This window comes from Euprymna scolopes, chromosome 5 (genome assembly GCF_053919585.1).
Source record: "Euprymna scolopes isolate OS-2025 chromosome 5, ASM5391958v1, whole genome shotgun sequence".
NCBI classification, from domain to species: domain Eukaryota; kingdom Metazoa; phylum Mollusca; class Cephalopoda; order Sepiida; family Sepiolidae; genus Euprymna; species Euprymna scolopes.
Window position 1 is genome coordinate 66,702,407 of NC_136486.1, and position 21,609 is coordinate 66,724,015.

At 27.9% G+C, this 21,609-nt stretch overlaps 1 protein-coding gene across 7 annotated transcripts in view; it reads right to left on the minus strand.

The window, feature by feature from the left end:
- Nucleotides 1-9,428: 9,428 nt before the first annotated feature.
- LOC145276832 (lipopolysaccharide-binding protein-like) overlaps nt 9,429-21,609 on the minus strand; it is a 274,030-nt gene continuing 261,849 nt past the window's right edge. For all 7 annotated transcript variants that reach the window (XM_080128191.1, XM_080128188.1, XM_080128193.1 and 4 more), the window contains 2 exons: nt 12,057-12,124; nt 9,429-9,618 (listed from right to left, as the gene is read on the minus strand). In XM_080128191.1, coding sequence (XP_079984317.1) covers nt 9,580-9,618; nt 12,057-12,124 — 107 coding nt within the window. In that variant the 3' untranslated portion in view covers nt 9,429-9,579. The remainder of the gene's footprint in view (nt 9,619-12,056; nt 12,125-21,609) is intronic.

The following is a 21,609-nucleotide window of genomic DNA, read 5'->3' on the forward strand; positions in this document are numbered from 1 at the left end:
TATTATTATTATTTAATTTTATTAGTAGTATTTTTATTTTATTATTATAAATACCATTGTTATTATGATTATTATTTTATTCATTATTGTTATTATTATTTTATTATTTTAATAATATATATTATAATCATCATTTTTATTATTAATATTATTATAATTGTATTAATATTACTATTATTACTATTATTATTACTATTATTATTATAACTATACTTTTTACTATCATTACTATTATTTTTACTATTATTATTGTTATTATTATTACTATTATTATTACTATTATTACTATTATTATCACTATTATTATTAATAATACCATTATTATTATTGCTATTATTATTACAATTTGTATTATTATAATATATAAAAAAAAATCAGACAAGTATGGCTCAACAGAAAACGATGCTGAGAGCAAACAGCGAGGTTCTAGAGCAGTTGGCTTTAAACGCGGAAAATTCCAAGGAGCTTCGTTATCTCCACTTCTTTTCGTAATGATTATGTGATGCCACTGACGATCGATCAACTTGACGAGAAAGAAACTGGGGTATAACTTTGAAGTTGTAGGAAGACGCCTCAACCATCTACTGTTTATGGATGATTTGAAGATATAAGGTAGAAATCAAAAGGAAATGTGGAGACTGGTAGAGTTCGTAGCGACATACACGGAAGACATTGGGACGGAGTTTGGGATTAGTAAATGTGCGGTGCCGGTGATGAAAGGAGAGTAAAGCTTCATTCGAATTGAAGAGTTCTGCTAAATGGAGGAATTATGAAAGAAATAGAAGATACAGGACATAAGTATTTGGGAGTGTTGGGGGGTGTACACATCATAAACAGAGAAATGAAGGATTAAGATTATAATTTTTACTATTTTAATTATTATGATTAGTAGTATTATTTCTAGTATTACTAACAATCGTAATATCTTTCTATTTACTACTATAACGTTTATAATTATTATTATCAGTATTATTATATCTTTATTTTTTATTTAAATTTTTAAAAAATTACATTAAAAATTTTTAATATCCAATTCTAATTTTTTCATTTTATATATATATATATATATGTGTGTGTGTGTGTGTGTGTTTGTGTGTGTGTGTGTGCTTATTAAATATTAGTTCTTTCAGCTTTATATAAAACCGTCCCAGTTTTTTACTTATTTTTTTAATACTTTAGTTTTTAAAATTTCTCTTCACATATATATGGATTTGGATTTTTCATTTAAAAAAGGTATCATAATTAGATCACTGCGCTAATGTTTTAAATCATTGAAATAGTCTTTTACGCGTCTCAGCCGTTTTGTTAATCGTCCTCTTCAGAAAGTATTCACAATGTAAAATATTTAAAATATATGTAAAATGTGTTAAAAATGTATGACATCATTTTCGCTCGAATGTGACAGGTTTCAGAGCGGCGGAAATGTCTGTAAATGATTCTTAAATCTTAAAAAATCAAAAGACGCAATAATAAAATAATGTTAAAAACTACATACCAACTGATGGTGACATTTCTCATTTAAATATACAAAAAAAAGTCGGGACTTTAGACAATTCTCGACACATATTTTACATAACTCTGTTTTTCCCCTTTCTCCACTTGCACGTGGCACACTTTCGAAAATAGATAAATAGATAAATACAAAAAATCGAACATTACTTGTTATCGTGTCAAAAGAAGGGAAGATCCTGCTCACAGGATTACGTGTCTTTTTTAAAACATTTGCATAACCTTTTTATTTTTATTTATATATCTGTTTAAGCCTTTTTTGTCAGTCTACTAGAAGGAATAAAGTTGATTACAACCCTTTCTGTGTGTTCTTTACATTACAATTGTACAACCCTGAATCCGACGGCGCAATACTACAGCGTTCAATACTGTAAAACTGAAAAAAAGCGGTTCTGCTTGAAAAGGGCGCCATTTTCTTCTTATTGATATTGATATCGATTCCTTCCTTTGAAAAACCAAAGTAATTACGTGTTTACTTTTTTAATATCCCATGTTGCTGTTTCGGGTAATTTTATTGAAGTAAGTAAATATTCATTATTTTTCAAAACTGTTTTTGTTTACTGGTTTTTCGATATTTCGTCGATATTATTTAGTAAGAATGTTTAGAAGTAAAACTAACAAAAAACTACCCGAAAAATTAAATATACAAGAAATAAATCTTACCATAGTCAATAAAAGTTCAGTTCATGTTTTTTTTTGTTTTGAAATACATTTTAACGCTCTTTACTTGCAATAATTTCATCGAACCGAAGATAAAACGACATTTGAGGCGATAACTACTTACATGAATTTTTATATAAACTACACATGCAATACTCAAACATTCCTAAAGCACAAAATAACGGAAAACATTAAAATATGTTTATAAATATACTTTACGTTGACGGAACTCTCTTAAATTGTTAACACAGAATGCTTAGGCGCACCTCTTTCAAATTGAAAACGGGCTATCCATTTCAAAGTCGCTGCCATTTTGATTTTTTTTAAACCGGTTCGTGAATTTAAAAAAAAAAAGAAAAAAATTATGAACTACTTAAAAATACAAATCAATGAACTTTTCTACCATAAAATATCTATGGTAACATTTATTTCTTATATTATTATATATATGATATTTTATCCTTGTAAGGAAACATCATTTAGTTGGTCACTCTTGGCTATGAATGGAAACAAAATTGGTATAAAAATATTTTTCGCGAAAATTATTTTTACTTTCATCATATTTTGCTTAGGGTAAAATTTTGGAGTATCTTTCTACAACCCCTTCCTTTTCATAACCTATCATACTTTCATCAATCACAGTCCATTTTCTGTAGGCTGTTTTCGAATCCAGTCAACGACGCGTACTACTGCTAGTATATATATATATATATATATATATATATATATATACATATATATATATATATATATATAGTGTAGTAAATAATTGGAAATAAACAATTCCTTCACTACCCAACAAAACAATCACGAGGTTGCTTGCTCAGCAACCGAGAAGGCTAATATGTTTGCCAGTCGGTTTGCCTCCAACTCCACACTGAACCCTGTTAACAACGTCCTCCCAGACATTTCTTTGTGGACATACATCACACTAGGCGATCTGAAAATTACCACTTCTCACGTGCATGCTATCATAAAATCTCATTCCGGCTGTGCTATTAAAAACGTGCTTCGCCGAAATATCTCCAGTTCTCTCTAAACTTTAATAAAAATGCCCCTGTTGCACAAGTTTTCAAGAATTCTGGCGAAAGTACTGACCCAGTAAATTATCATCCCATTAACCTCCTCCAACTTTTCACCATAATATTTGAGTCCATAATTAACCAAGCTCTAGTCTCACAGTACAGATGCTAAACTTCTGACCGTCCAACAATACGGATTTAGGCATCCTTACTCTAATCTCTGAACGTATGTACCATTCAATGGGCAAAACAGGTGAGGGTAAAGCGGTAGCTCTAGATAATTCTAAGGATTTTGACAGAGTATGGCATGAAGGTCTTCTTAGGAAACTCAGATCATACGTTATCACTGGAAGAATACTTAACACAATTAAATCCTTGTTAGATAAGATATAAGACGGTCGTACAATGTGATATAAATGCGGGAGTGCCTGAAGTGTCTATCCTTGGATCTCTATTATTCTTAATATTCATAAATGCCCTCCCCTAAACAAAATTGTCTGTGAGATAGGTATATATGCTGATGACACATCGCTCTATAACAGACACGACAGGGATGGGGACAAAAATGGATGGTAACATTCACTGCTGCCAAGAATAAACTTGTTTCCTTCAATAATTACAAGAAACCAATAGAAATGGGCAAACACTCTTTAAATGAAAGTGTATCGTTTAAACTTCGCAGTCTAACGTTCCCAGGAAACATGAGTTGGAACAATTACATTGAGAGCAGTGCCAGAACATCTGCAAATAAGATAGGTTCTCTTTACCGTGTTAGAAAGCTACTATCGCCAGAAAGTTTCCTGTATCTCTATAATGCCACCATTCGCCCATGTATGTAGTATTGTTGTCATATTTGGTTGGTGCATCTGCTACTAATATCTCGCTCCTAGACAAGTTCCAAAGAGAATCGCCAACCTTATAGGTCCTGAAAATTAATCTTATCTTCAGCCTCTTTCCCATCAACGAAATGTAGCATCCCTCTGTCTGTTCTACACGTACTGTAACGGTAAATGTTCCGACGAACTGCAAGCCCTCGTACTCCCTCGACGTAAATACCCCCAACAAACCCGGCAAGCGGTTAAACCCTACCCCTTCACTATAGAGATCTCTAGATGTAAGAGAGACTTCTACTCCAGTAGTTTTTCCCCGACCAGAACCGCTAAACTTTCGAATTCCGTTCCAGGTCCCTTCTTACCCAACTGTATTGACATGCAGAAGTTCAAATGGAACGTGAACCGACATCTTGCTGCCAACTCTCCACATAATACACCTGTAGATTATGTATTGGACAGTAACCCCCTACATCAAAATGGAAATGTGCCTCGTTTGGAGTGAAAATGTAATATATATATATATATATATATATATATATATATATATATATATATATATATATTAAATTGTAATTCAATGAATTTCAAAAAACTCTCATTGAAATGAAATGAAGTGGTTGAGTTTCATATCAAAGAATTTTTATTATTCTAAGCAAGACAAAGAATGTTTTAGAAAGTTTATCTCCTTAACCTATAGGGGTTCGATGTCTACCATCTCATCAGAGGAGTGAAAATATTAGCAAATAGTTATAAAGGTATGCACCCTATTTGCTAAAGTCAGTGAGACATGGAAAGTCAAAGTGAAAATAATATATTTATCAGAAGTTCTTTTTCTACAAATACTCCTGCTACAGAACTTTTGATAAATATATTATTTTCACTTTGACTTTCCATGTCTCACTTACTTTAGCAAATAGGGTGCATACCTTTATAACTATTTGCTAATATTTTCACTCCTCTGATGAGATGGTAGATATCGAAACCCTATAGGTTAAGGAGATAAACTTTCTAAAACATTCTTTGTCTTGCTTAGAATAATAAAAATTCTTTGATATGAAACTCAACCACTTCATTTCATTTCAATGAGAGTTTTTTGAAATTCATTGAATTACAATTTAATTTATTTGCTCTATCTTGAATATCGAGCAATTCTCGTTTAGATGGGATAACTTATAGAATATTACTGCCAGTAATATTTTGTAAACCTACAATCTCACGTTTACATAACCACTGATTGTTAAATAAAAACTACTCCGAAGTATATATATATATATATATATATATATATATATATATATATATATATATATATATATATATATATATATACAATATCGTCATTTAAGGACACGATGTTATGAATAGCGGATATAAACTTTATTACTATTGCCTAATGAGGAACAATTGTTTTTTAATATGTTGCGAGTATGTAATACTTGTCTATTTAATTAAAAATAATATATATATATATATATATATATATATATATACATACATACATATAGACACACCATATATATATATATATATATATATATAACTGAGACACACCATATATATATATATATATATATATAACTGAGACACACCATATATATATATATATATATATATATATATATATATATATATAACTGAGTTCGGATGTGTCTAACTGATGAGCCCAAATGAGGGCGAAACTCGAGTCTTGGACTTCCGGTTCGTTGACTGTCATGACTCTTTTGAGCTGCGCGTTGTTTGGTTGTGGAACTTATTATACAATCTCTCACATTCTGAAAATCATGTATATATATATATATATATATATATATATATATATGATGAGAATAATAGAAATAGTATTCCGACAAAAAAGAAACATAACACACAGAGTTATGTGTTTTCAACTTTTCGTCTTTATTGTAATCCAGTGGAAGTTTCGAAATGAAGACCAAACTTTTTGAACACATAACTCGCTTTCTTCTTTATTATTTCCATCTCTCTCCCTCTCTCTCTCTCTCTCTCTCTCACACACACTCTCACTCTCTTTGGACAGTGCTTCATCCTTTCGGAAATCTCCAGTGGAGGCTATCACGAGAAGTAGATATTATTCGATAGATTCGAACCCAGAAACAAAAACATCTCTGGCTATATATCAATATATCTATAAAAATTAAATTGTATCTCTGCCTCTGTATGTGTCTGACATTTTGTGTACATTTCCCTACCAAACTATTCTCTCAATTTTTTGTCTACAGACTCGAGATTTAACATAATATGTATTGAGTTTGGAAAAAAATGTTTGGTCGGTTTTCTGCCAGAAATTTGCCTATCAAGGGGTCAAGGTTCAAGATTCTGGTTCTTAACACATTAAATTTTAGATGTAGGTTACGTAGAGATTGGTCCAAACGTTTTAATTTGATTTGAGCCAATAACACTTAATATTAAGGATCCAAAATGGGGTCAAAATTTAAAAAAAAAATTGACATCTGCGGTCTCTACAAAGTTACTTAGCATTTTTTTAATATAAACGTTTCAAATTCTACATAAAGTATATTCAGACATAAGGTAAGCTTTTTAATCGGTTTTTGGCCGAAAGTTTGGCTGCCAAGGCGTCAACATTAAAAGTATTTTACCTTTGCGGTCTCTAGCTAACTATTCAGTCAATTTTTGGTTTTAACTGCAAATTTTACATAAAGGGCATTGAAACATGCAGTAAACTTTATGATAATTTTAGAGCAAAAGGTCAAAGTTGAAAGATTTAAGTGTTGACAAATCTACCAAACTCCTCCGCCAGTTTTATGTCTAAACACTTGACATTTAAGATGTAGGTGACCTCGACATGATTCCAACATTTTAATATACATATATATATATATATATATATATATATATATATATATATATATATATATATATATACTCTAGCATTTTTTAAAATTTGTCCCCCTATTATGACACCTTAACATCTATTGTTTTGGGCTCCAATTAAGTTATTAAGTTAGATCCACGTCAAAGGAACCTATATCGTAAATTTCAAGTGTTTAGACCAAAAATCGTCGGAGGAGTTGGTAGAGTTCTCAAAAGTCAAATCGTTGACTTTTGGTCCCTTAACAGCCAAATTTCTGGCCGACAACCGATCAAAAAGATTTTCCCATATCTCAGTACCCTGTACATTAATTTCGATTCTGTAGACTAAAAATTGATTATTTCTTAAGGAAATGCACACACACACACAAACACACACACACACACACACAAATTCAGGTCTACTTTTATAGATATACTAGCATTTCAGTCCGGTGTTGCCTGGGGATTTGGAGGTGTATGTTAAGCAAAAAAAAAAAAAGAAGCGGTGATTTCTTAAACTTTAACCCCTTTTATGACCCTTTAAAATTTAATGTTTTTGGCTCAAATCAATTATTAAGTTAGATTCATGTCCGAGGAACCTATATCTAAAATTCCAAGTGTTTAGACCAAAATTGTCGGAGGAGTTTGGTAGAGTTCTTAAAAGTCAACTCGTTGAAAATTGACCCCTTAATCGCCACATTTCTGGCCGAAATCCGGTCACATCGACTTTCCAAAATCTCAGTATATAGACTAAAAATTGACAGAGTTACTGCATATGTAAATGGACACACACACCCAGACAGATACACAGACAGGTGCGTTCACTTTTATAGTTATATAGATAGATATGCACTTAAAGATATTGACAATATATAGGGCACGAGCAAAGCGGGGTTGAACTGCCCGGCATATATATATATATATATATATATATATATATATATATATATATATATATATATATATATGAGCAAACAGTTAATAAAATATGTTAAAAAACACTTTGAAATAAGTTAAAAACATATTTTATCTGAAAAAGAAAACACTAGATAAATGGATAGTCCTTCATCGGCGAAGTTTGGAAGAAATACTTTAATTCTAATCAGAGGGTAGGAATTAGCAAACAGCAGTATCGGATTTTGCATGCAGAAGTATTTTATGAAACAACAAGTAAATAAAAAATATTACTTGAAAATAAAAAAAAGTAAAGCAGAGGGAATATGGTGAAGAAAAAGGTGATTACACATGAATGTATAGTCTGGTGGACGATAAAAAAATCCAGTGACGGTAAAATCCATCTGTAAATCTTGAAGAAAGTTAAAAGAATTTCCATTTGTACAAGTAAAATCCAAGGAAATACCGTAATTGGAAGAAGATGGTCCATAATAATCCAAAGGCAGAAATCCATGGAAGAATTCACAAAAATGTGAACAAGGAAAAAAGAAAAGATTCCAATAATATTAATAAAAGGGCAAACCGATATGCTTATATATATATATATTTATCTGATTATATAAATTATATATATATATATATATTTATATATATATTTATATATATATATATTATATATATTATATATTGTATATATTATATATATTATAGTATATATATTATATATAGATTATATATATAAACTATATATTATATATATATTATATATGTAAATTATATATATGTAAATATATATATATAAGATATATATATATGTATATATATATATATATATATATATATATATATATATATATATATATATATATGCAGGTGTGTGTTTACATGTGTGTTTGGGCCTGGGTTTGGGTGCTGACACGGGTGGCTTGAATACTTTCTTCGCCGATTAATGGAGCCGATCCGTTAAATAGAAATGGCAGGTATATATATATATATATATATATATATATATATATATATATATATATATATATATATATATATATATATACATACATATATATATATATATATACATACATATATATATATATATATATATATATATATATATATATACCCAGAGGTAAAATACTAACGACAGCGAGTTATATGTTTTCTATTTTAGCTAATAGAACCCACTTGTTATATATATATATATATATATATATATATATATATATATATATATATATATATATATATATATATATATATATATATATATATATATATATATTAAGTTGTTAGCCAACAAATATATATTAGCGAAGGCTTATAGAATACTCGGTTTAGAATGATTATGAATATTATGAAAAATAAGGACATTTTCTAGAACGACTACTGAGTACAACAGCTGACCATGAAAACTAACACATGCTCTCGAATTTAATAATATGGATCTATCATTATCCATATACATACATTTTTTTTCTGTACGGTCACTTCCCCATATATATATATATATATATATATATATATATATATATATATATATATATATATATATATATATATAGTTAGTTTTTAATCTTTTACTAACAAGTGACAAAGAGCCTCACTATTTCGTCGATATTATTGACAATTATTTAGTCAACAGCAATAAAAGAAAAAGAGAAAAAAACACGCCTCTCTCACAGGATTAATGCAGAACAATTTTATTAAAAGGTATACAATTGCATAGCAATGTTATTAAAACATCCCGAACAAAATTTTAAAGTTGGTTATGTCACGAAATATATCCATTCTCTTCTCAAATTGCAGGCCGTATGTTGATTAACCTGATATAATCCTTACTTGAACTTGAAGTTACTTGAAACAATTATAGCATTCTGAAAAATCAAATGAAATGATAAAAGCATTTAAAAATAAAAGAAATGTTTATAATATAGAAACGGTATGTAAGGATACTATCCAAATTGTATGAAAACCAAGTAGATTATTTTTAATTATATAAAACGTATATGAAATATAAGATATAAAATATTACATCATAATACTACAAATTGCAAATAATATGAATACATAATTAGAATACACTCGGAAATATATGGTAAATAAAATAATATGAATGTCTTAAATAAAAAGTCGTACATAGCGTATCAGAATAGAAATGTAATTATAATATAAAACATAAATAACATATGCAATACTAATATTGTATTCACAGTATATTTGGCTTCCATACAATGTATCTAAATCAAATAATACAATATTTCATTGTGTTAGATTAAGTTAAAAATAACGTGAAATATTTGTATGTTTAAATATTAATGTAAAAGTCATAAAACAGTATGAATTAATATGAGCGCTTTACTGATTACTCTATGCAATTATATTAATTTGCGTAAATCGACGTCGGAAAGAGGGATGTGGAACACGAATAAAAAATCGAGAAGAGTAAGCCACGTTTAGTTTCAGAACAGTTTCCGATGGTTCGTTGTTCTACAATGGTCCCGAGAGGTGACAGTTTTGCAGTAGACAGTTCTCGAGTAAGAATCCAGAGAATAAAAGATTCTTCTCTTGTTGAGACGAAGAAAACATATGCGAAATTGCTACAGAAAGGTTTAATATTTAAAGAGCAATTATGGTCTCAAATTGGCAGAACGTGAATTAATTCGATTCGTCAGTTCCTACCAGCATCGTTTATAAACAGAATCTCCCGATTATGCGGGATCATACTCCCATTATAATCACACACACACACACACACACACACACACACACACACACACACATATATATATATATATATATATATATATATATATACATATATATATGGAGTTTGGTTTTTTATTTGCTTCTTAGAGGAACGTTGTTGTTCTTGTTTTAGGCTTTGCAAACCATTCTTGAATTTTGCCAAAGGAAAACAAAAAACATTACTGTTTTATCTATTTTTGGTAGAGACCCAATATATCCTACATTCTGATGTTGTAGCACCAATAAGTATATACTTAATAAGCGTACGTAATAACATGTCACAAGTAGCAAATAATATATATATATATATATATATATATATATATATGAATATAATTATAATTTTAATATAACAAAGATAATGTATAATATATAGATTTATTAATAATAAATGTAGCGGCTAGTAATGTTTTACAAACTAATGAAGGCTGATACGACATGATAAAATATATTGAGAATTAAGATTATTTGATTGTATAAATAATTACTCATGTGCAAAGATTAAATGATTGACTTTTTAACGGAAATTAATTTATTGACTTTAATTGCGTAATCAAATAATTTTCTTTAGCATTTTTTTCAAATTACGTTTAAATCCTAATCATGAAGAACTAATTACAAAGCGGTATTTTTTTTATAGAAGTACATCTACGATTACACACAGACACGTTTATATTTACACAGTTATTTAGTGTTTATATTTTCATTTTGAATAAAGTATACACGCAATGACTTCTTTTCAATCTAAAGTTTTAAAAGTTAGTGCTAAAGAGGAATTTCATAACACTTATGTACTTTAATTTTGCTAGTATATTCCTTTGATAAAAATTAAAAGAAAATCGATAGTTAAGCAAAGAAGTAATTCTTTCTGAAATTGTAACATTATTATTTAAAAATCATCCATAAGATAAGGGATTGTTTTTACCTATTCTCTGCTGTCAGCTAAAATTTCACATAAATATATTTTAAAACTTAAACTTAATTTGAAAATATTATTTTAGCACGTTAATGTCTCTGCATAAGCACCAAACTATACCTCCTATTTGCTGATTTTGAACAATAGACATTGTACATTATTTTGCAAATTTATATTCTATCATATTACTTTCTTCAAATGTTTAAACCACATCTTGAATACTGCGTTTTAAGTATTGTTTTTAATGGGTTTATATTAGGTAAACATTCTTATGTTTATATTATATTAATGTAATATGTTTACAATGAAATCTGTTTATATGTACATGATTATTTTAAATATATATTTATGTATATAATATATATATATAAATATAAATAGATTTAAATATGTTTAACTCTTTTTCAAGATGTCTTTTAACATGTTTTATTAATCATTTGTTCATATATATATATATATATATTGTATATATATATATATTGTATGTATATATATATTGTATTGAAAGTAATGATATACATTAGCAGTAATAGTCTAAGAGCAGACATCGTATATTGGGCATAGGTAATCAAATCAAATACATAGATAAATCGTATAATAAGTAGCGCATTAAAGTTTTATATTTCGAACATGAAATGTAACAATACTTACCTTTACGATTCTCAAGTGCTGATTCGAAAGCAGAGTGTTCTTTGGAATTACAAGAGGAAACGGAAAATCTGACAATAAAGCGAAATAAAGAAAACGACTAAAAAGATCTACGTAAGATTGATAATGGCTATTTAGGAAAAAAAACCTTTACGAAGAGTCCCTTTTTCACATGTAATATGGCAATGTAAATGCAAATTTCTAAATGTTTTGTCAACAAATATATCTAGCTTATAGAAGAAGTCGCCTTTTTATTTATGCATTTCTAAATAAGACGTCTTTTGTACATTTTGAACCATCCTAATTATAGCATATGCTTATTTTAGAGCATATTATTTTTAAATCTTTTTAAAAATTTATTACATATATTAAATGAAAAATTGAACACAATTTTTATATAATATAAGAATCCATTAAGAAAAAGTACATATTCTAAGCACTACTCCATCTGGACTACAGTTTATTTTTACGTAATAAATGTTTAATTTCTCATATATATATATATATATATATATATATATATGCATATGTATATGTGTGTGAGAGTTTGTGTGTGTATATATATATATATATATATAAAAGTACATATTCTAAGCACTACTACATCTGGACTACAGTTTATTTTTACGGAATAAATGTTTAATGTCTCATATATATATATATATATATATATATATATATATATGCATATGTATATGTGTGTGAGAGTTTGTGTTTGTATATATATATATATATATATATATATATATATGTATATATATATATGTGTGTGTGTATATGAATATATATGTGCGTGGGTGTATTTATATATATGGATATATATGTGTGTATATATGTATATATATGTGCGTGTGTATGCATATGTATATATATATATATATATATATATATATGTGTGTGTGTGTGTGTGTGTATATATATATGTACGAAAAATAAATATGGTTGTACATAATCAAATATTAGTGTAGGTTGAATCCACGGTTGAAAAAATTTGCTAGTCGAGCTGCGCTGATGAGTCGACATACTGTTACATGATAAGGGCTGTCCCCTTTTCATGTAAGTATAAAAATAGAGAGATTTAGTTAAAATTAAAATGAAATAGCATAGACGAAATTCGAACCTCGTAATTTAGGGTTAGAAATAGATTACGTGTGAGAATTAGAAAATGGAATGTAAAACAAACGATTGTTAGCTTAGAGATAAAATAGTTTCAAGAAAAGAATGTGCACTGTCAATTTTGTTATGAAAATTCAATTGAAAGAATGCACCTACAAGATAATTTAATAAACATGTTTTTAACATATTGGAAAAATAGGTTACTGAGAATATAGGTTAAAATTCCTTTTGTAAACAAAGGAAAACGTTTTGGACACGTATGTCCAGAACATGTGAAAGAAGACACCTGTTTTAACATGTGTATGACGTCATGGGAAAATGGGAAGTTCTAGAAATAGTTAGAAAACTTTAGAGTTAAGAAAAGGAGAAACTGGGGAAAAACTTTGAGGGAGTTTTGAGGACGACAGACGATAGTCTGCAGTTTGAAATTCGAACATCTAGAAACGAGACGGTCACTTTGAAACTTAATATGTGAAGCTTTGAATTCTTGATTTTTAAAACCACGGCCGGTCGTGAGAAGAAATAAACCCATCATGTGTTTGTATAAACGTTGTCTTTGTGTTGTGATTCTACCGAAAGGTAAAGTGAAAATTGTTATTATATGTCTATATATCTGTGTTATAAAATGTCATGACATCTACATCTCATATCAACACTTAAACTGTCTGAACATTATCTCCTCACTCAAAGAGCTGTTACACATATAAGTACGAACATTTAATATATATGAATCATTATAACACGAACAATCTCTCTTAAAACAAAATCACCCTTACAACAACATCTCTCACAACATCCCTCTTAATAAAACTCTCTCTAAGACTCTAAGACTCTAAGACTCATAACAACATCACTCTCTAAGACTGCACATTTAATAAGTCTCTCTTTTAATAAGACTCCTATATGTAACAATACACCAAATGATTACTACACGCTGATGACTATATAAATCCCCCTCTTTTAGTTGAGCACTGTCGTAAATTTATTAAACTTGCTTCTTATTTAGCACTGTCTCTGTGTTTGTAAACTGTCTTGTAAATCTTGCACTGTTTAGCGATGAGGAAATGTAAATTCAATAGACATTTGATAGAATCATTTAGGAGCACCAATTTCTGCTCCAGTTGTTATAACAAATGACTGGCAACGCGAGAGTTGTGTGTTCTATTCATGGCTAGAAGAAAGTGCTTGTATAGCTGACATATATATATATATATATATATATATATATATATATATATATATATATATATATATATATATATATATATATATATATATGGAATTAGACCGGGAGTATAGGAGAGAAAATTTACTTAAATTTAAAGAAATAGTGCTCATATTACTGTACACTTATACTAAGCTCAATAGGTATATTATGATAAAGTTATATAAATATTGAAAAATATAAAATCAATTTTAGTGTACTTTCGTTTTGGAAACGAAATTTATTTTATTCATATTTACAAATGATATTGAAATAATGGACACTAAATGTTTTTTTTTTTATATTGTTTCCTGATCAGCACAATGGGGTGCGAATAGGGTAAGACACAAAAGTAAACAGACATTTGCATATTATGTAAGGTGAAGAACCAGGGAATAGTAAAAAACATGATAATTTTTTTTGTAGGTAAAATATGTATTGGAAATGTAAAGAGATTTAAATAAGAGAATATTATGTGATATAAACACATTACTCTGTTAAATTTTGAGGAAAGAGATTAATATTAAAAAAGAAAATTATATTTAAAAGAATTTTTAAAAATACGTTCATGGTGAACAATATGTCAGCAATTTTTAGTTTATCACTATATATAGGTATATTTCGTCATGTTGTAACGCAAAATGATTGAATTAAGTATCTATTGTTTATTTTTAAAAATTAAGACGCTGGATAATTAAAGTGTTTTACTGTATTTAAAAATAACTGACGTCTGATGTATGGACGCGAATTTAGATATCACTTTTAAACATGCATTAAATCATTTATATCCATAAATATGCAACAGGGATAACTCTTAATTTTAGAGCAAAATATTTCTAAATTAATCAATATATGAAATATTTGCAATTAAATTTGATACAAGTTACTTCATATTTATTGATCTTAAATATGGTAAAATATAGTATTAGTGTTTTATATATGTTTATTTTCTTTTGTTTTATATTCATATGAAAAAAATAATGTCATCAGATAAAGAATGATGTTTATGTCTACTTCTACATTTAAAAGAAGTAATGCTAATTGCATGTACGGGGACAATTTTGTAATAGTAATATTTATTAATGAATTTATTTTTGAAGTTGAATTAATGGTTATTAAAATTAGTAATGATTATAATACTAAGAATATTAATGATAATAATTAATATTAAATAACAATAGTAATGTTGGTGATAATAGTAATAATAATACTAGGAAACTGATTATGATAATCAAATTGTAATAAAAATAAAAATATTGTGATAGTAATACTACTACTACAACTACTACTACTGTTACTACTACTACTACTACTACTAATAATAATAATAACTAGTGGAACATGTGGAAATTCTACAGTGGTATTATTGATATGTAATATATTGACGGCGTTCAGATTGAATAAAGACACTATCATATTATTCTAGCCCTTTTGTATAAACTGTAAAACTATTTATCCAACCAAATCTACATATAACCAAGCATTTATCTAACCAAGTCTATATATTAACAAATAAGCATTTAGAACAAGAAAATGACAGAACAATAAAAAAGAGGCGAGTTATTTATTTTCCCTATTTAATAATGTAGTCATGACCGTTAAAAACAAGTTGTGATTTCAAAAACACAAAAAAGTTGATGAGTTGAGTGCCATAATCTATAATCGAAAACGAATCCAAAACGTATGAAGAATTCTTGGCAAAATTGTTTATTAAAAAAAATAGAAGGGCAAAACTATAATTAAACGATAGCCACTCGAAAGAAAAAAAGATGTAACACACACGCTATCATATTAATATATGAATTAACGAAAACACCAGCATCGGTCGGTCGGTTTCTCTTGCTACCTCTTTCTTAATCGCGCTCACACAAACAATAAAAATGTAAACATATTAAACAATGAAAAATAAACGCTGAATATATGATAACAAAAAATAAAACTACAGGAAGGCATCAATTTTCCCAAACTCACACACACACGCATACACACGTTAATGAGCGTAAGTACACACACATACACATAGATGAGTATAAGTTCACAAACACACAAATGAAAATGTAGTATTAAACAATAATATTTTAAATAAGGAAAACACCAGCGTCGGTCCGTTTGTCTCTCTCTCTCTCTCTCCTTCTCTCTTTCCCTCTCTTTCTCTCTCTCAAACAAAAAAAAATGTAAAAACAAAAAAATGCAAAAGAAAACAAATATCTGCTGTAGATATTATTACAGAATATAAAACTACTGTGATGCATGAATTTTTGTCCCAAATATTTTAAATAAGCAAACTTATAGCGTCCGCTGGCCGAGAGATTTGTGTTATTTTTTTTTTTTTTTTTACTACGGAATAAATTTAAATCAAGTATTTCTTAACAACTTTTGCATTTTGCCAGAATGATAAAACTCTGAATTTTATAGAATTCAAAATTAGAATAAAATTTGTCAACAGGTGTATATGTTTAAAACGAGATTAGTATTTCCAATGGGAAATACTAATCTCGTTTTAAACATATACACCTGGAAACACAAAGGAATTTTCATAACTTAGAGTTGAAAAATATATTTTGTTAATGTGTTTTTGTTAGGATCGGTTTCATTATTATTATTATTATTATTATTATTATTAATCTTATTATTATTATTAATGTTATTATTATTATTATTTTATTATTATTATTATTATCATGACCACCATCGCAAATATTATTAGTCTTTTATTATTTTTATTATGATAAATACTATCACAGACATTAATATTTTATTAATATTGTTTTCTATATCATTATTATTATTATTATTATTATTATTATTATTATTATTATTATTATTATTATTATTTTATCATTATTTATATAATTTCATTATTATTATTATTTATTATTATTGATTATAATTTTAATAGTATAAATGCTATAATAATTACTAATTTTATAAATCATAAAAAATATTTTTAAATATGTTAAACAATATATATATATATATATATATATATATATATATATATATATATATAACTATTAAAAAATATTTGAGCCGTAAATTAGAATTATTTGTTTTCAATTAGGAAGTAGATATGCCAATCATTCTTTATCTAACGCCGTTTGTTTTTCATATAAAATGAAAACAAATAAAATAAAAGGCTGTGGTCTGGTCAATTCATCGGTTATTCCTTCCTCCTTAACTCTATTTTGTTAGTGTGTCTCGCTCTTTTTCTTGGGTGGCAATGGGGTAGGGTTGGCTTAGAGAACTTATAGGTATGCGCTTTTAGTATTCTTTGTTCCATGTCGTGTTACAGAAGTTCTCTTGTCCGCACTTGTTGCTCCTGTGTATTAATTTCCAGCTTCAAGGGGTTTTCTTAATATTTAAGTTGTTTTCATGATTGTTGTTCGTTGGAATATTTCAGTTATTCTTTTGATTCCAATATTTTTTATTCCTTTTTAAAGTTTTTCGGGATTGTTCCGAGTGCTCCCACTATTATAGGTATTATTTTAATTTTCCTCATCTTCCATATCCCTTTAAGCTCTCTGGTTAGCTCGGTGTATTTGCTCCGTTCCCTCTTTTGCTTTGATATTCACCCTATTGTCAACTCGAACATGAAAGTCTACGATTTGACAGGATTTTTCTTTCTTGTTAATTATTACGACATCGAGTCCTCTTGCTTGGATGGGTTGATCAGTTGGTATTTCCATGTCCCATAAGATGTTTTGACTCTCGTTTTCAAGTACTGTTTCCGGCTCATGTTCGTACCACTTGTATATGCGTTCGGGAAGCATGTGTTTGAATAATTCCCAGTGTACTACATTCCCCATTTGGTCGTGTCTGTTCTTGTATTCCTTTTGGGCTAGTCTGCTGCATTTACTTATTATATTGTTTATCGTCTTATCATTATTATTATTATTATTATTATTATTATTATTATTAGTAGTAGTAGTAGTAGTAGTAGTAGTAGTAGTAGTAGTAGTAGTAAGAGTAGTAGTTTTGTAGTTATATTTTTATGTGAGTTACACTTGATGATCATTCATCTGTTATATACAGTTTCAGTCAGTATTCGGAAAATAAGACGCATAGGCCATCAATTCCCGGATCAGGTATTTACAATTGCTGGAGGACATATTATAGTTTCATATATTTTCTTAAATGCTAATTTCAGTTTTGTTATTTTACGAAAAAAGGAGCTCACGTTCGGTAATCAAACAATTTTTACATCAAACTCAGATATACACCTGACACCAGCGTCGTATGTTTCTGCTTCGCCTGTCATTTCAACTAAATATCTAGATTATTTTTATTTTAAATTAATAGAACAATAAATAAAACAGCAAAATAGGATTTATATTACACATTATTATTTTTATATTATTATCATTATTATCAATCTTATTATAATTTTATATTGAGGAACACTGGAAACGATGCCGACATAATCGTCGAGCACATATATCACCTGAAAGTCCCAAATTGTCAACCATGCATTACTGACGATGTTCAACGTATCGTAACTTCGGTGATCTAGGGGAAACCGGCGTCTCAACGTGAATATGCCGTACAATGCTCTTTTCCAAAAATATTTGGCAAATAAGAAGCATAAGCCACAAACTCTAGTTTCAGTTGTTTACACTCGTTGTCGACTCTGTTAAAGTTTTATATAATAGCTTTTATGCCAATTAGATTTTGTGTTTTCTACAACCAGTAACAGAACAATCTTTACACTACAACAATTTACACCTTACTCCGTTGCTTCATGCAACGGATTCACATGTTTTTTTTTCAAGTAAACACTTTTAATAGTTTAGTTTTTCGTAATATTAGGATAAAAAATACACAATAAGAGATTATGTAAGATATTCTTTTGTAGAAGACTATCTACGATTTCAAGGACTTATACGTACTTTAACATGATTATTTGTTTATATTTATTTTATCATTATTATTACTATTAGTGTTATTAGAAGTATCATTATTTTCTGATAACGTATAAAGTAACGTACAGTGACAATGACTACATCAAAAACGAAATGACTATTAGGAAATAAAGTGCTCGCTATAGTATAGTTTACTACAATCGATTTGCCGAGATCTGCTCGCAAGTGCTTTCTAAGACTATGAAATGAGAGTTACAGCAGTCGATTTCATTTCAGATCAATTCACTTCACTGAATCCAAATACTGGTCATGAACAATATTTGCAGAGGAACGTATGGCTAATGAGATAATACAACGTCATGTAAGAGTAGTCTAATGGAAGCAAAAACACCGATATGAATAAAAAAAATAATGCAATACCTTCCCTTAATTTTATACAATGGGAAAGTTTTCTCAGTCATGTTTGATTCTGTTTGAAAATAAATATATATTTATGTATTCAAAGATGTAAAATAAACTAGTTACAACATGTAAAATAATAAAAGAAGCTTAGAATTTAGGAATTGAAACAAAAACATTCTTGAATGTTGTCCAAATGTCAAAGAAAGATATGTGTGTAAGAAAAAAGAACAAAAAAAATTGATTTTTATTTTTACCTTGACAAAATGTGCATCTAAATCTGAATCTATTTTTTCGTTTAAATTATGCATTCCCGTTTTAATATATATATATATATATATATATATATATATATATATATATATATATATATATACATATATGTATGTATTTATATATGTATGCATTTATATATATACACACATATATATGTATATATACACACACGTATATACATGTATATATATATATATATGTATATGTATATATATATATATATATATATATATATATACGTGTTCGTAAAAATAATAAGGTATTTTTGTAAAATTAACCTAAAACAAAGCAAAAGAAAATAGGAATCGTCGGTAACTTAGAAAGAGTGTATTGTGCATAATGTCTATTTTAATTTATGCGCACCTAAAAATAAACATTAAAATATTTTATAGAAAAATACAAAAAAGTATTTTCAAAACATGAGTTTTTATCTTTTTAATTTATATTTTATGTATTTTATTTTATCTATTTATTGTCAGTAAAAAATTGTTATACATAGGTATGCTAAGGTTTTAATACAAATAACATTAATGCAGTTTAACGTCTTGTCCCGGACAGATTTCTCTTTATCAATACATATCTGGACTTGTAAAAAGTTATTTTAAGTAAAATTCTAAGTTTAGAAGCAAACCGTTTAACTTTTATTTTTGTCGATAGTTTTTTAAATATATCGGCGATAATTTGTTTTGACGCTACGCAATTTACAATGATGGATTCTTATTTTACTTCAGGTCTTATTAATTATATTTAATATCTATATGTTTAGATCTTCGGTGGATTATCTGTGTTGTGAGCAAAGATTAGGCTTGCTTGATTATCACAATTAATTAATACGAGTACCTTATTTAATTCTGTTCTTAAATAGTCTTTACAATAGAATTTCGCCGCACGCGTAGTGAGATACTATCTCCTGCTTTTTTAGTTTTACATAAAATAATAGGCTTATTTTTTTATATTTTAAAACGCTATATAAATATACGTTTCGGATATTCATTATTTCTGCAATCTGAATATGAAAAATCTCATAATTTTTTAAAATTCGAATTGTTATTCTTTAGTCCCTTTTTAACAACTAAATACTTATTTAGCTCCGTTTTAATCCTTCATTGTAGGTCTTGATACTTGTTTTTGATAGTTTTGTTACTGCGTAACAAATGCCAGGTCTCGTAGCATTCAATATTTATATACGGTTTTCTATTATCTTTCGGAATATTTTTCGTCCATTAATTCAGACTCTGTGTCTGTATTTTATTCATATAATTTTCATCGGAAAAGAGCGTTTCTTGCATTCAAAACTTTAGAAGGATTTTATCAGCGTACATTGAGTGATTCATTTTAATGATTGCGTTTTCATAAGTAAATTGTATGCCCAGAAACTATAATAGCTTGCCAATATCGTTCATTTTCAATTTGTTATTTGTTTAACATCGGATTAAATTATGTAATAATTGATAGGATTAAAATATCTACCACCTTATAAAGCTAAATTCAGTAAGTTATGGTCCTTGTTTTGGGCATGCAAACATAGGTTTGAGTTGTTCAATCATAAGATCATGAACATTGTATTCCAACATCGGCCAATCTGCCTTAGACCGTACAGTGATTTGTTAAACATCCACACGCAACTTTTATTGTCCATTATTAATCCCTCTGTAGAGGTCATATACATTTCAGTTTATTAGGGCATTTAAATAAGCATATT